The sequence below is a fragment of the Oryzias melastigma genome, unplaced genomic scaffold (genome assembly GCF_002922805.2).
Source record: "Oryzias melastigma strain HK-1 unplaced genomic scaffold, ASM292280v2 sc00301, whole genome shotgun sequence".
In the NCBI taxonomy this organism is placed as follows: Eukaryota; Metazoa; Chordata; class Actinopteri; order Beloniformes; family Adrianichthyidae; genus Oryzias; species Oryzias melastigma.
Genome location: NW_023416914.1, coordinates 124,024 through 139,352, shown reverse-complemented (window position 1 = coordinate 139,352; position 15,329 = coordinate 124,024). Strand labels below are relative to the sequence as shown.

The window sequence follows — 15,329 nt, the reverse complement described above, 5'->3', positions numbered from 1 at the left end:
AAATAAGAGGGCCCAATACCGTAAAAACATTTATATACCAATAAAAGAATTTTAAAATCAATTCTGAATTTCACAGGGAGCCAATGCAGCGATTTTAAAATCTTATCCTTTTTATATCCTTTCTTTGGGAAGACCAGAGAGCTGGGAATTACAGTAATCTAGTCTACTTGAAATAAAAGCATGTATTTGCACCTCTGTGCTGGCAAGAGAGAGGAATGGGCAGACACTGGCAATATTTTTAAGATGATAAAATCCTGTTTTTGTTATGTTTTTAATTTGTGGAATAAAATTAAACTCAGAGTCGAAAATCACACGCAGGTTTCTCACGCATTGAGGAGTTTTATAGTTTTTTAGTTTAGATAAAACAAACTCTCTCTTGTCTTCAGAACCGATCACTAAAACCTCTGTTTTGTCCTGGTTGAGCTGTAAAAAGTTCTCTGCCATCCATGACTTAATGTCTAAAATACAATTTAAAAGAACGTTGACCGAACCATTGATCATCAGGATCATTAAGATCAGTGATGTAAAACATCCAAAGACAAGTCATTTATATTAATCAGTACCAAAAATCTAAATATACTCAGCCGATTATAATCAGGAAAGCATCATCCACATTAATCAATGGCAGAAGCCCAAACCCCAAAGCTCCAGCAACAATCAATGCAAATAGCCTTCCTAGATGATAACCATTACCAGGAAGAAAAGTCATTTACATTAGTTAAGGCGAAAAATTTAAAAATATTCTCATTTAAAAAAGACAATTTCTGCAGATTGTATTCATTGAAGAATGATTATAATAATACAAAAAGTAATGATAAGTAGAAAAGAGAAGAAAAAATCAAGAATATGTGCAGAATCAGTGATACATAACAGTTTAGGAACAAGTTTAAGGCCTAGTAATCGTTCTTCGTTGAATGAGAGACTGTGAAGTTATTATCATTTCAAGAAATTTGTGATCAAGTTGTCCGCAGTTCAACTGAGAATCGTGTCAAAGTTCACATGCAGCGATTTCTGGAGTTCACATTTCACATTTTGTTCCAATTAAAGGTTCAAACATGTGTCATCTCACAGTTCTCACAGTCGTTCATGGTTTTTATTTCCAGAGGTTTCGTCAGGTCCGGTGGTCCGAGTGGTTTTACAAAGATTCTGGAGTTCAGAATCCACGTTTTGTGGATGTTTTTCTTTCTGCGTAATATTCTTGCGTGCTTAGCCAGATCAGGGTGATATTTGGAAAGGTGATCATTAAGAAAGAAAGCAGAGTCCTTCAGGTGTTGTGTACGTTGTTTCATCAGAGCTATCATATGCTTTCGATTCACAAACCTGATCAGGATCACCGGTTTATCCTTCTCTGAGGAAGCGGATGACAGACCTCAACAGTATTTAGGTCCAAGGAAATGCGCAAGAAATACTCCAACTTGATTCTCTATGGTCGCGTTAACATCCATCACAGCTCAGTTAGCACCTATGCTAGCATTAGTAGCACCAGGAGGCACTCGGGCTTGTAGTTGAAGTCCCGTGAGAATCACATTATTCATCTGTACTTGTTGATCCATGTCATGCTGTGACGAAGAGGCAGAGACATGTGGATCCATGTGCAAACGAAAGGTTTTAATGAAGACACAGGACAAGGCAAGGCATGGTCAGAAAATAGGCTGAGGTCAAAACACAGGGGCCAGGCGGAAAGGCGAGGATTCAGGCAGGAGTCAAAACACAGGGAGACAGACACAGGAGAAAACGCTTGGTCTGTATGCAGGGCAAACAAGACTTCGCAGTGAGCTGTGGTGAGAAGCCAGACTAAATACTATGGCAGTGATGAGGTGATGGGAAACAGCTGATGAAGATTAATCCAGGTAAGGGCAGATGAATGTGTTCAAAACTCAGGTGAGCGCTCCCTCTGGTGGTTTGAGGGAGAAGCTGCAGGTTGAACCATGACACATGCATTCTTCTCTCCAGGTGATCTTGGCGATTATTTCGTTGTTCATTACATGCCTTTTCCTGTTAGAAATCTCCCACGAGTTGTGGCAGCAGTGACCTCAGTGGCCTCAAGCTCCATCGGAGTTGATATTTTAGCATCCAAGAGCAGCATCGGCATCAGTTTAGCTTGAATAACTGCTAGCGTGATTTTCAAGATTCAAGAGATTTTATTTGTCGTATGCACAGCTTTCACTGACAACGAAATTTTGTTCCAGTACAACCCGAACAAGATCAGACATACAACAAGAGGTACACAAATACAGTTCAAAGTTGACTGAGGTGCAGCAGTGAGCAGCGCACCTTTATAAGTGGGGGGTGTAGCTAGTTAACAATATTGGAGGGGGGGGGGATCATTTGGTGACAAAAAAAGTTGCATCTCAACACTGCGTACAATGTGTAGATACAAGAAAAAAACTACACCATTAACACAGAAGCACATATGCAGACACAACGCAGTACATGAGGATCAGTCGGTAGGAGGAAGTGGGGTGGGGGGGGTGCCTGTGGATCAGTCCAAGAGTGCAGCTACGTGGCGCACCTCCCAGACAATGCACAGGAGGGGGTGAGTAGAGGGATGGCCGAGGTCAAGGAGAGATGAGCAGCACGTATCATCCTTTCCACACAGCTGCTGTTTAAACTCTGTAGAAGTGGGTATGTTTTGAGAAACCAAGGACGGCGTCCTCAGCCTCTGAAGGGGGGGTCCGATTAGATAACATTCTTTCAGGCACCAGCAGTTGTTTGTTCTGCTAGTTGAGTCCTTGACTGGTCTTGCGTTTTTGAGGCAGATTTTGATCCAAAATGTGGGCAATTTAGACCAGTCCACCCTCACTTCGGGCAGAAACTCGCTCCAAGTTGGCATTCATCTTTGGCACAAGTTCCAGAATCGCGAGCACCCTGCTCAGGTGGGCAAGACACGCACAGTGCTTTTGATCCGCTTGTGAAAGTTTCTCATTTTGAGTCTCTACTCCCCGAAGGATCTTTCCACAGAGCTCCGACAGATCGCCTCTCTCCGTCTTCTGCTCCCAGACTGCCCGATAAATCAGAAATCCTCCGGTCCCCATTAGGAGGAATCCAATTATCAGAAATCCGAATAGGTACACATCCTCAACATCTTCCACAGATTTTGAGCTCAGTCATTTTGAGCTCGGCTTCAAAACTTTTCTTCTGTGTCATGTTCAACTCTCCTCGTTACAGTAGCTGTTTTGCAGTAGCTTGGTGATTAAAGTCGCTTTAAAAGCAACTTCTAAAGACTTTAAAAGCGAGAGTAAACAAGGAGAGTTGAAGACACACATCTACTGCTCGTGACCCGGAACCGGGTAAAAAACTGAGAAGGTCCAAACAACTACGCAAAGAATCACAAAAGGGGACGCAATGTTTTCAATCAACCACAGGAGGAGCCCCCCTCTGTGGTCCAGAGAGGGCTCTGCTGTGCAGAGATAACCTCAGCAGGGGAGCAACTCCTTCTAATACACGAGTCTTGAGTTGTCTGACTTCTGTGACAAACCAGAAGAATCACGTGACAGAAAAAAAATCTGTGAATACGTGAAACCTCAAATAAAGAAACCCAAATAAGTGGAGGAACACTGTATAGTGTATCTAGATGATAACAATCATTCTTTCAAAGTCAAACTGGACGGTAGTTTTCTAGGTTTCTATGATCTTTATTTGGTTTCATGAGCGCCTCTTTAAACACTTGGAACAGCAGGTCTCTCAGTGATTCCCAAAAGTCTCTCTAAACATTGAACTAGCTGATGATTGGAATGATTTAGTGAGGACCAGCAGAAATAGTTCAACCACAGCAGGAAGTGTTGACAGAAATGGAAAGAAACTAAAGCAGCTCCAGAATTGAAGATTCTTTTCTTGGTTTTTCCATCTCTTCATGGTCTCAGTCCTTCCTATCTTTCAGATCTTCTTTTACCTCACAGACCCCCCAGAACTCTCAGGTCCTCAGGTGCTGCTTTACCAACAATTATTTACACTCATTTTCAAACTCTCACATGTTTTTTTAAGGTTTTTCAATATTAAAATGAACCTTTTTGTATTTGAAATGTATTATATACGTTTGAATCATTAACATTTTATTTCTTTGTATGTTTTTATTTTTATTAATATGTTTTTATTAGGGCTGTCAGATTTGTCGCGTTAAAAACGCGTTTATCTGACATGTGCTTGACGGCAGACAATTTTTTTGACGCATTAATCGCAAATTTTCTCATACGTCCCTTTCCTTACCGCGCGCGGGCGTCTCACCGGCTGCTCTCACTAGATCAAGGGCGGGTCTCCAACCACCGAGCTGCTAGCTAAAACCGGCCCGACGCTAGGACCTGGAGAGCTCCTGCACTCTAACCCGGCCCTGGTTCACGTCCAATACCACGTTTGGTGGTACTGGCTCGCGTCCGGCGCCGCGTCCCGAGAGCTGCGGAGCCCCGACGTTCTGAACAGCAAGGGCACAGGGGGATGTTTTAAATGTTCTGGAGGTTTAAGCGTGATCCAACCCCAGCATAGCGGTCTGTCTGCCGGCATATTCATGGCGTGAGCTCCGCTGGACACGTCGCTGCATCGAGCTGCAGCCAGAGAACGCGGTGGCAGTAACAGACTGTCAAACTATCCACACAAAAAATGAACATGAAAGTGTTATGGAAATTTTATTTTGATGTTTTTTATTTTATTTTACTGAACGTTGATTGAAGTTTTGAATTTAAAATGCCCTTCACTTGCACTTGGGCTTTTGTTAGGCATTTTATGTTACAGCCTTTTATTGTTAAGAAAGTTTATCTCCATATATCGTTACAAAATAAAGTATTTCTGATGTAAACTATACATTTTGCCATTATTGTTTTCATAATTAATTTAGAACTTTAAATTGTTAAACTGTTAAATTCCACATTTTTTTCTTAAAAAAAAGGCCACATATTAATATGCAATTAATCGCGAGTTAACTTGGGAAATGCGATTAATCGCGATTAAAAAATGTAATCGCCTGACAGCTCTAGTTTTTATTTGAGTCTGTTTTCTGATCTTTTATCTTTTATGTTTGTCACATTTTATTTCATTTCTATGTATTTATTTCTATCTCCACTGTTTCTTTACTCTGTTCTGATGTTAATGTAAAATAAATGACAGTTTGATTTCAGTTCATGACATTCTATCATTGTTTCTCTTTTTTATAATTTTTTTAATTTATTATTTAATGTTTGTGTTTGAATTTTATTGAACTTTGTGTTGTAGATGTTTAGATCAAAGTTTTAAATAAAGTTTGATTGATGGATTGATGAGTTAATCAGCAAAATAGATAAATAGAGAAGTTTTAAAAATATATGATCTAACAAATCAAGTTTTCATCAGTAAAGTCATCTTAGTTTTGTAAAATGTGCCTAAAGGTTTATTTGATGAGATCTCAAACATTGTTCCTGCTAAGAAGCTTCATCAAGGTTTCAGATTTAGACTGTTTGACCTGCAGAAATCCTGTAGTTCAGAGGAAGCTCTGCTGAGGCTGCTGACAGTTATCAAAGCCTCTAAAAAAGCTTTGGAGGAGGATTTATCAACCATTACAAACACGTTAATATGGATTCTAAAATGGATACAATAATAATTATTTCATTTTTCATCTTTTTTAGGCTGGAGAGCTGTAAACTCTCCACAAGAAGCTGTGAAGTTCTGTCCTCCGTCCTCAAATCTCCATCATGTCTGAAAGAATTGGACCTGAGTTGGAACAACCTGCAGGATTCAGGAGTGAAGCTGTTGTCTGAGGGGCTGCAGAGTCCAGACTGTAAACTGGAGACTCTTACGTAAGGAAACAGAAAACTTCAGTTGTGTTTGTGAGTGTTGTTGGTGCTCATGTTCTCCATCACTAGAACTTCATTTCCTGCTTCTTGAGTCTGTGACATCTCTGTGTCTCCATGCTGTGAACTATTCTTTAATCAGCTCTCTAACACAGAGCTGGCAGTACTGTGTGAAGCACGTCGTCTCCAGATTCTTCATCCTCCACTTCCTGCTATGAAGAATGTGGAGTTCTCTTCCTGTTCAAAGGATTTAGCAGTTGGAAAATGATGTCCACACATGGAAAGAAGTGACAGGAAGAGAACTCCATCAATGTGGAGCTTTCAGTCAAGTTGCTGTTTGTTCTTCACATTCTAATTCATCTTTTCTGAATTCATTTCCTGCTTTAACACAAGATCATAGAAAACCCATTCAAACTAAAACTACAGAAACGTCTAGAAAAGCTCAGAGATCTCAGTGCTGACACACTATTTCTACAATTCACTGAATGACTTTCATTGCTTTAAATCATTGTTTTATTTGGGTTTAAAAGTTGGTCTTCTCTAGTATAGTGTTTTTCTGCAGGGCTTCAGGTTCACTTGTTTTATACACAAAGCAGGTTTTTTCTTTTTAAAGAAAAGTTTGTAGTTTGTTTTAGCTTAAACAGATTTTCTATTTCATATTTTACTGCAAAATTGGATCTTAATTAAAAAAGCAAAAATGTTCATTCAGTTTTGCAAAAAAAAAAATATTCTCCAAATATTTTTGGCAGTAAATAAATGAATCTTTCAAGCTTCTTCAATGTTTTGAATCACGGATCCTCAAACTTTTTCTTGTGAGGGCCACATAACTGTTTCTTCTCTCATGGGGGGCCGGAGTATGAAAAGTGTAACAATTACAGGGTGTGTCCAAACCTAACAATTATGTTTTTCCAGAGAGCCATACACAATCACATTTTAACAATCTCGTAATCTTCACAGAGAAAATAAAACTAAAACATTCAAAAAATTAAACCAGTGAATCAGGAATCCTCTCCTGTCATGGTTCTTTGGAGATGTTGGAGACCTGCAGCTCCTCACACAGGACTCTTCTTAGTGATCTGGATCTTTTGACTCTTTAGGTCGTTGTGTTGTTTATTTAACTTATCAATAGTTATATCAACTTATGAGCAAAATTAAAAACTAATTAAAAAAACGTCTTTATATTTATAAATGTAAAATGTTTTGAAGATTTGATTTCCCTCCCAGGTAAAAATGTATATAAAATAAACATTCAAAGTGAATCAATACAAAACACAACAACCACAACCTAAAACACTAATATAATGTGCAAATTAAAATAAATAAAATGAAGAAAATGTCTAATCATGGTAAAGGTTTGAATTTATCAAATATCTCATCTTTGTGAAGCTGATCTGGTTTTCTTTCGTCAGTAATGATCAGTTCTGAGGAAAGTTCTTCTCAGGTTCTGCACAGGTTGGTTTTAAAGTTGGTTCTGTTTGAGATTCTTTTCATGCAGATTCTAAATCCTGTCTTCCTATTACCAATAACAGTGAAATGTTTCTTAATGTTTGTTCTTTTTTCACAGTCACTCATTTTGTCAGTTTTTGTGTTGTTGTTGTCATTGTTACACCTGCTGTGTTCTGTCTCTCCCTCATGTGAACAAACAGTAATGTAGCGTGAAAGGGGTGAATATGAAGTATTCAATCCCAAAGTTGGTTGAACAATATAAACTTTATTAAACGGAAATTTAATAAAATTATCCTTGGGGCACCACCTTCGTAATGAAGGAAAATATTACTCATCAATGATTAGCCGCTACTTCTAATCAATAAAGTAATCAATTCATCAGTCTCTCAATTTTAGCGTGAGTGTCTTTACCCTGTGAAGGGACTTTGCCACAAAGAAGAAAATAATGATATCAAACAACGATGTCCTTTTTAATATTTATTGAATGACATGAGGTTAAACAAGCAGAAATACTGGACGTAAAAGCATGGAAAGCAATCAACATATCTGGAACACAGAATATACCTTTAACTACTAACTAGAAATAAGTAAATGAGAAGAAAAGACACACAATATTGAGGTGGAAAAAGCTAAATGTGTGGATGCATTAAGTGTGTGTCGTGCATAAAAAGGGTGGTGTTACTGATCTGAGAATAAGCTATTCTTAAAAAGGAGGAATTCAAAACGGGGCAAAGATGTTACTCTTGAAAAAATACTTAATCTTTGTTCTAACCACCAGCAGTTGACTGTATGAGCGAAGTTCGACTTCTCACCAGCGGTCTGGAGATCTGGATCTGTTCTGCCAGGAAGGGTGGTTGATCCCGTTCCGAGCTGGATGGTTCAGGCGGGCCGTGGAGGCCAGGTGTAGAGGGAAAGGGAACCTGCGGTTCTGCTGGTTCTGCTCCGTTCAGTCACTTAGCTTCTGGGGTGGTCGAACGATTTCTCTATTCCGTTTTGTGACCAAAAGTATAAGTCGCAAAGCTGGCCGGACAATGAACCCCCTTTAATGCCTGGTGCTTCCGTACTTCTGGGTTCGAGTGAACGCTGGCGCGTTTTGGGTGCCGCTGCTCCCTGGACTCAATTGTGATTATTTTCCAAGTTCCTGTGCTACTGTGGACTAAGTTATTGCTGCCAACATGCATTATTTCCACGGCTATAGCCTTTTCGAAACTAGCCACAGTCTGTCACCCGGTCAATTAACCTTAAAGTTTAGCAAAGCTCCTATGCCGTGTGTGTGAGCTAGCGTACCTGCTGCATTCTCAATCAATCAATCAATCAATCAATCAAATCCTTTGTTACTCCCACAATGGGGAAATTCTCTCAGTGGTGGGCAGCAGCCGCTGATGGTGCTCTATCGCCCCCTCCAACGACTTCTACAATGTGGATAAACTGTGTTTGGATTCTCCTCGCCTGGATCATCCTGTCTTTTGTAAAGCATCCACTGACAGCTCTGCTCCAGTACTCAGCCGCTGACTTTGCTAGGCTTTGCTCTTCTCCACTCAACTCACCGCCGCCAGCGCTGCTCCAGCACCCGGACATTGTACACCAGCCCCGTCGGAGATACATTCACCGTGGCTCTCGTCGGATCTTCCACGATGACAACTCCAACCCCATCAAGGCATTTTGGTCTTCCGCTCGTCGCCCAAAGAGAAACTCTGGTCGTCACGCCGATCCCAACAACTTGACTCATCTACCTCGGGCGGCTACTGCCAAGCTCTCCAGCACCACAGCCAACTTTGGTCTTCTAAACATCCTCTCTCTCACGAGCAAGGGGCATCTCGTCCAAGATCTTCTCCTCGACCACAAGCTGGATTTTATGTGCCTTACAGAGACTTGGCAGCAGCCAAATGACTTCAACTCGCTGAGGAGGAGGTCTCGCGATGATCTATCGCGAGAGTTGGAAGATTACTCCAGTGACTGTCCCCGCCTACGAGACTTTTGAGGCAACTGTCTGCCAGCTCTCTGGCCCTGCTCCAACTATTATTGTTGCTCTCTACCGCCCCCCAAAGTCAAATGCAAATTTTATCACTGACTTTTCTGCTTTACTTACTCATATTTCCACTCTCTCACCTAATATAATAATTCTAGGGTATTTTAATATTTAAATGGACAAAATTAATAACTCCCTCACCAAAGAACTTGTTTCCTGTCTGGAAAGCTTTAGTTTAACTCAACATATTAATTTTCCCACCCATATCAAGAATCATGTATTAGATCTTGTTTGCTGCTCAGGTATCACACCTGTGAACTGTAAACCAGACCCCCTCCCTTTCTCTGATCATATGCTATTATCTTTCCACGTCAATCTCAAAATTTCCAGATCCAAGCTTCCACGGACCATATCCTTCCGTAAAACTCAGGACATTAACCTGGACCATCTATCCTCCCTCATCAGTAACTTTCCCAGCACTGACGGTCTCTCCACTCCTGTTGAACTGGCTTCCCATTACAACTGCAACCTCCATAATCTTCTTGATACTATTGCTCCAGTTAAATCCAGGTCTATTTCATTCAATGTTTCTGCACCCTGGTTTACCCCCAACCTCAGACAGCTTAAAGCAAAAGGACGACAATTAGAAAGACTCTCCAAGAAAACTGGTCTCACTATTCATAAGGACATGTACAATAGCCATATTCACCACTATCAAGATTTCATATCCAAAACCAAAGCAGAATATTTCTCTCGCTTAATAAATTCATCAGAAAGCAACTCAAGAGCCCCATTTTCCATTCTCTCACGTACAACAACCTGCCCGAATTCACTCCCTCCCCACTTATACTCCTCTGATTTCTGTAACACCCTGGCATCATTTTTTTCCTCAAAAGTTCACCATATTCACCATCAGCTTAAACTTATTTCTGCCTCAAGCACAATGTCACCAGTTATTTTCTCCCCACATCAGCCACTCTCAGAATTTACTCTGCCTTCAGTAGAGCAAATCAATGAACTCATTAAAAAATCCAAAACCAACTCCTGTCAGCTCGACCCAGTTCCAACTGCCCTGGTCAAGGCTGCTCTTCCCTCCTTATCTCCTCTCATTATAAATATCATCTACGCCTCCCTCAAAACTGGAACCGTTCCTCTTGCATCCTCAAAAAAACCAGGATCAGATCCCACCAATCTCAATAATATCCGCCCAATCTCAAATGTTGCATTCATTTAAAAAATCTTTGAAAAAGCTGTCGCCTCACAACTCCATAACCACCTCTCTTCCAATAATCCATCAATCCATCCATCCACCTTCCTCCTCTTCATCCGGGACCGGGTCGCGGGGGCAGCAGTCTAAGCAAAGATGCCCAGACTTCCCTCTCCCCGGGCCACTTCCTCCAGCTCTTCTGGGGGGACCCCGAGGTGTTCCATGGCAAGCTGAGAAACATAGTCTCTCCAGCGTGTCCTGGGTCTTCCCCGGGGCCTCCGCCCAGTGGGACATGCCCGGAACACCTCACCAGGGAGGCCTCCAGGAGGCATCCGGATCAGATGCCCAAGCCACCTCAACTGGCTCCTCTCGATGCCGAGGAGAAGCGGCTCTACTCCGAGCTCTCTCCGGGTGACTGAGCTTCTCACCCTATCTCTAAGGGAGCGCCCAGCCACCCTGTGGAGAAAACTCATTTCAGCCGCTTGTAGTCGGGATCTCGTTCTTTCGGTCACGACCCAGAGCTCATGACCATAGGTGAGGACTGGAACGAAGATCGACCGGTAAATCGAGAGCTTTGCTTTATAGCTCAGCTTTCTTTTCACCACAAGGGACCGGTAAAGCGACCGCATAATAGCAGATGCAGCTCCAATCTGCCTGTCGATCTCACGGTCCGATCTTCCATCACTCGTGAACAAGACCCCAAGATATTTAAACTCCTCCACCTGAGGCAAAAGCACTCCACCCACCGAGAGAGGGCAAACTACCTTTCTCCGGACGAGGACCATGGCGTCAGATTTAGCGGTGCTGACCCTCATCCCAGTCGCTTCACACTCAGCTGCAAACCCCTCCAATGCGTCCTGAGGGTCCCGGTTCGATGGAGCCAACAACACAACATCATCTGCAAAGAGCAGAGATGAAATCCTGTGGTCCCCTAACCAGATCCCCTCCGGCCCCTGACTGCGCTTAGAAATTCTGTCCATGAAGACTATGAACAGAACCGGTGATAAAGGGCAGCCCTGCCGGAGTCCAACATGCACCGGAAACAGGTCTGACTTACTGCCGGCCATGCGAACCAAGCTCCTGCTCCGGTTGTACAGAGACCGGACAGCCCTGAGTAAGGCTCCCCGGACCCCATACTCCCAGAGCACCCTCCACAGGACACCACGGGGAACGCGGTCGAACGCCTTCTCCAAATCCACAAAACACATATGGACTGGATGAGCGAACTCCCACGAACCCTCCAGCACTCTGAAGAGGGTTTAGAGCTGGTCCACTGTTCCACGACCAGGACGAAAACCGCACTGTTGTTCTTGAATCCGAGGTTCGACTATCAGACCGACACTCCTCTCCAGTACCCTGGCATAGACTTTAACAGGAGGCTGAGGAGTGTGATTGTGATTCCTCGGTAGTTGGAACACACCCTCAGGTCCCCCTTCTTTAAAAGGGGAACCACCACCCCTGTCTGTCAGTCCAGTGGTACGGTTCCTGTCTGCCACACAATGCTGCAGAGACGTGTCAGCCAAGACACTCCCACAGCATCCAGAGACTTGAGGTACTCAGGGCGAACCTCATCCACCCCTGGAGCCTTGCCACCGAGGAGCTCTTTGACTACCTCGGTGACCTCAGCTTGGGTGATGGACAGTTCCACCCCAGTGTCCTCAGCCTCTGCTTCCTCAACGGAAGGCGTGTCAGCAGGGTTGAGGAGATCCTCAAAGTATTCCTTCCACCGCCCGACAATGTCCCCAGTTGAGGTCAGCAGATCCCCACCTGCACTGAAAACGGTGCCTGCAGAAAACTGCTTTCCCCTCCTGAGGCGCCGGATGGTTTGCCAGAATCTCTTTGAGGCCAACCGATAGTCCTTTTCCATGGCCTCACCAAACTCCGCCCAGGACCGAGTTTTTGCCTCCAACACAGCTCGGGCCGCAGCTCGCTTAAACTGCCGGTACCTGTCAGCTGCCTCTGGAGTCCCACAAGCCAGCCAGGCCTGATAGGACTCCTTCTTCAGCTTGACGGCAACCCTTACTTCCGGTGTCCACCACCGGGTTCGGGGGTTGCCACCACGACAGGCACCAGAGACCTTGCGACCGCAGCTCCGGAAAGCAGCAGAGACAATAGAGGTGGAGAACATGGTCCACTCGGACTCTATGTCACCAACCTCCCTCGGTACCTGCTTGAAGTTTTCCCGGATGTGGGAGTTAAAGACCTCCCTGACGGAGGGCTCAGCCAGACGTTCCCAGCAGACCCTCACAGTACGTTTAGGTCTGCCGAGTCTTTCAGGCCTCCTCCCCTGCCAGCGAATCCAACTCACCACCAGGTAGTGATCAGTGGACAGCTCAGCCCCTCTCTTTACCCGAGTGTCCAAAACACACGGCCGGAGATCGCCTGAAACGACTACAAAGTCGATCATCGATCTCCTACCTAGGGTGTCCTGATACCAGGTGTACTGATGGACACCTTTGTGTTCGAACATGGTGTTCGTTATGGACAAACTATGACGTGCACGGAAGTCCAACAACAAAACATCACTCGGGTTCAGGTCAGGGAGGCCATTCCTACCGATCACGCCCCTCCAGGTGCCACTGTCATTGCCCACGTGGGCATTGAAGTCCCCCAGGAGGACAACGGAGTCCCCTGTGGGGGCACTTTCCAGTACCCCTTCAAGAGACACCAAGAAGGCCGGGTACTCTGTACTGCTATTTGGCCCGTAAGCCGAAACTACAGTCAGAGACCTGTCCCCCACCTGAAGGCGAAGGGACACGACCCTCTCGTCCACCGGTACGATCTCCAACACCTGGCAGCTGAGCTGGGGGCTCACCAGTAAGCCCACCCCAGCCCGTCGCCTCTCACCATGGGCAACTCCCGAGTGGTAGAGAGTCCAGCCTCTCTCAAGGGACTCGAGTTTCAGAGCCTAGGCTGTGCGTCGAGATGAGCCCAACTATATCTAGTCGGTATCTCTCAACCTCTCGCACCAGCTCAGGCTCCTTCCCTCCCAGAGAGGTGACATTCCATTTACCAAAAGCCAAATTCCATGCCCGGGGTTTGGGGCGCCGAGGCACTCGCCTTAGACTGCCACCCAAACCACAATGCACCGGCCCCTTCAGAGCTCCACTGCAGGTGGTGGGCCCACTGGGGAGTGATCCCACGTTGCTCCTTCGGGTTGGACCCGACCGGTGCCCGTGGGGGGAGCCCCGGCCACCAGGCGCTCGCCTCCGAGCCCCAATCCCAGGCCTGGCCCCAGGGTGGGGCCCCAGTGACGCCAATCCGGGCGACGTAGCGGTATCTCTGGTGTTGTCACTCATAAAGGGGATTTTGAACCGCTCTTTGTCTGGCTCGTCACTCAGGACCTGTCTGCCATGGGAGACCCTACCAGGGGCAAAAGCCCCCGACAGCATAGCTCCTGAGATCACTCAAGCACTCAAACCCCTCCACAACGTTAAGGTGGCGATTCCACTTTTTCATTTCAATCTGTGTTGCCTTTATGTGTCACTGATTTGTTGATTAGAAAAGCACTCCTTCATTTTCTCCGTCAAACTGATTCATATTTTAGGATTCAGTTACATTTTACTGAAAACCTGTGGGTGGCAGCATTACACATATCAGTGTACAGCCTGCCGGAACTTATTAGAAGAAGAAGAATACTAAATTACATTTATCTATCTTTAAGATTATGATTTAATATGATTGATAGTATGTGTGCATTCTGTGAAAAATAAATAGAAACCACACAGCACTTAATTTATTTTATTTTTGTCCCCAAATACAAATATTTTGGGAAGAACTACTTAATATGCTGCGAGGTTTTCCCACAACTGCCAACATTTTCATCAAACCCCATCATATTTGACATCATATTAGAAAATAAATTAAAAGAAATCTGCTTAAATATAATCATTTGTCGTGCTAAATTTAACATACACAAATATGAATTTATAAAGAGTAAGAGTAAAAAAGTGCTTGAATTAAAATCTACTCAAGTACTGAGTAATTAATGAGTAACATCCCATTTCTGTCATAAAAGAACAACAAAAAAAAAACAATGCTATAATCCAACTTTTAATAAATCTGGGGAAAAAACATACATATATTTTTTTGCTAAATAAAACATTAGGCAACATTTGCTTCAACAAGTTTACAATAAATTGTGAGTTTTTTTTTTCTTTTTTCGGAAAACAATGTCCTTTTGCCAAGATATTGTTCATTATTTTCCTTTGTTTTTTGTCGCAAAAATTAGAAACCTTTCAAACAATACAGTTTTCCTTGAACTTAAACATATTTCTTTAGATCAAACACAAGATTATCTATGTGTAATGCTAAATTTAAATTAGTGGAAGAGTGTACAGCATAAAAAACTGAATGAGAATTGCTGCAAGAGATAATTTTTATCTAAAACCTAAAAAAAAAGAATAAAAAAAAATCCCTCTTTAAAGTGACTGTTCAGCTTCAAAAGTATCTGGCTCTCAAGGTTTCTTCAAGAAATCACAGATGAATATAGGAAAGAAAAAATATATTAGAACAACTTTTCTAATTAAACATGAGATTAAAAAAGTACTTTCTACTGGGGGAGTATCTCTGCTTTTGTCAATTCTATACCAATCTTCTGTCAAATTTATCATTCATTCATCTTCCTGTCCGCTTCGTCCCTTACGGGTTCGCGGGGGTGCCGGAGCCTTACCCGGCCTCAATCACACACACATACATACACTCACACCTAGGGGCAATTTAATAATAATAATAATAATGGATTAGATTTATCTGCGCTTTTCAGGACACTCAAAGCGCTTACATTGTGCATCCATTATTCATTCACACCTCATTCATACTTGGTGATGGTAAGCTACTACTGTAGCCACAGCTGCCCTGGGGCAGCAATTAACCTATGAGGCATGTTTTTGGACAGTGGGAGGAAGCCGGAGTCCCCGGTGAAAACCCACGCATGCACGGGGAGAACATG

At 43.5% G+C, this 15,329-nt stretch overlaps 1 protein-coding gene across 1 annotated transcript in view; it reads left to right on the top strand.

The window, feature by feature from the left end:
- Window positions 1-15,329, top strand: part of LOC112140930 (NACHT, LRR and PYD domains-containing protein 12-like) — a 96,792-nt gene that overhangs the window by 37,824 nt on the left and 43,639 nt on the right. Inside the window, exon 6 of the mRNA XM_024263950.2 lies at window positions 5,592-5,762. Coding sequence (XP_024119718.2) covers window positions 5,592-5,762 — 171 coding nt within the window. The remainder of the gene's footprint in view (window positions 1-5,591; window positions 5,763-15,329) is intronic.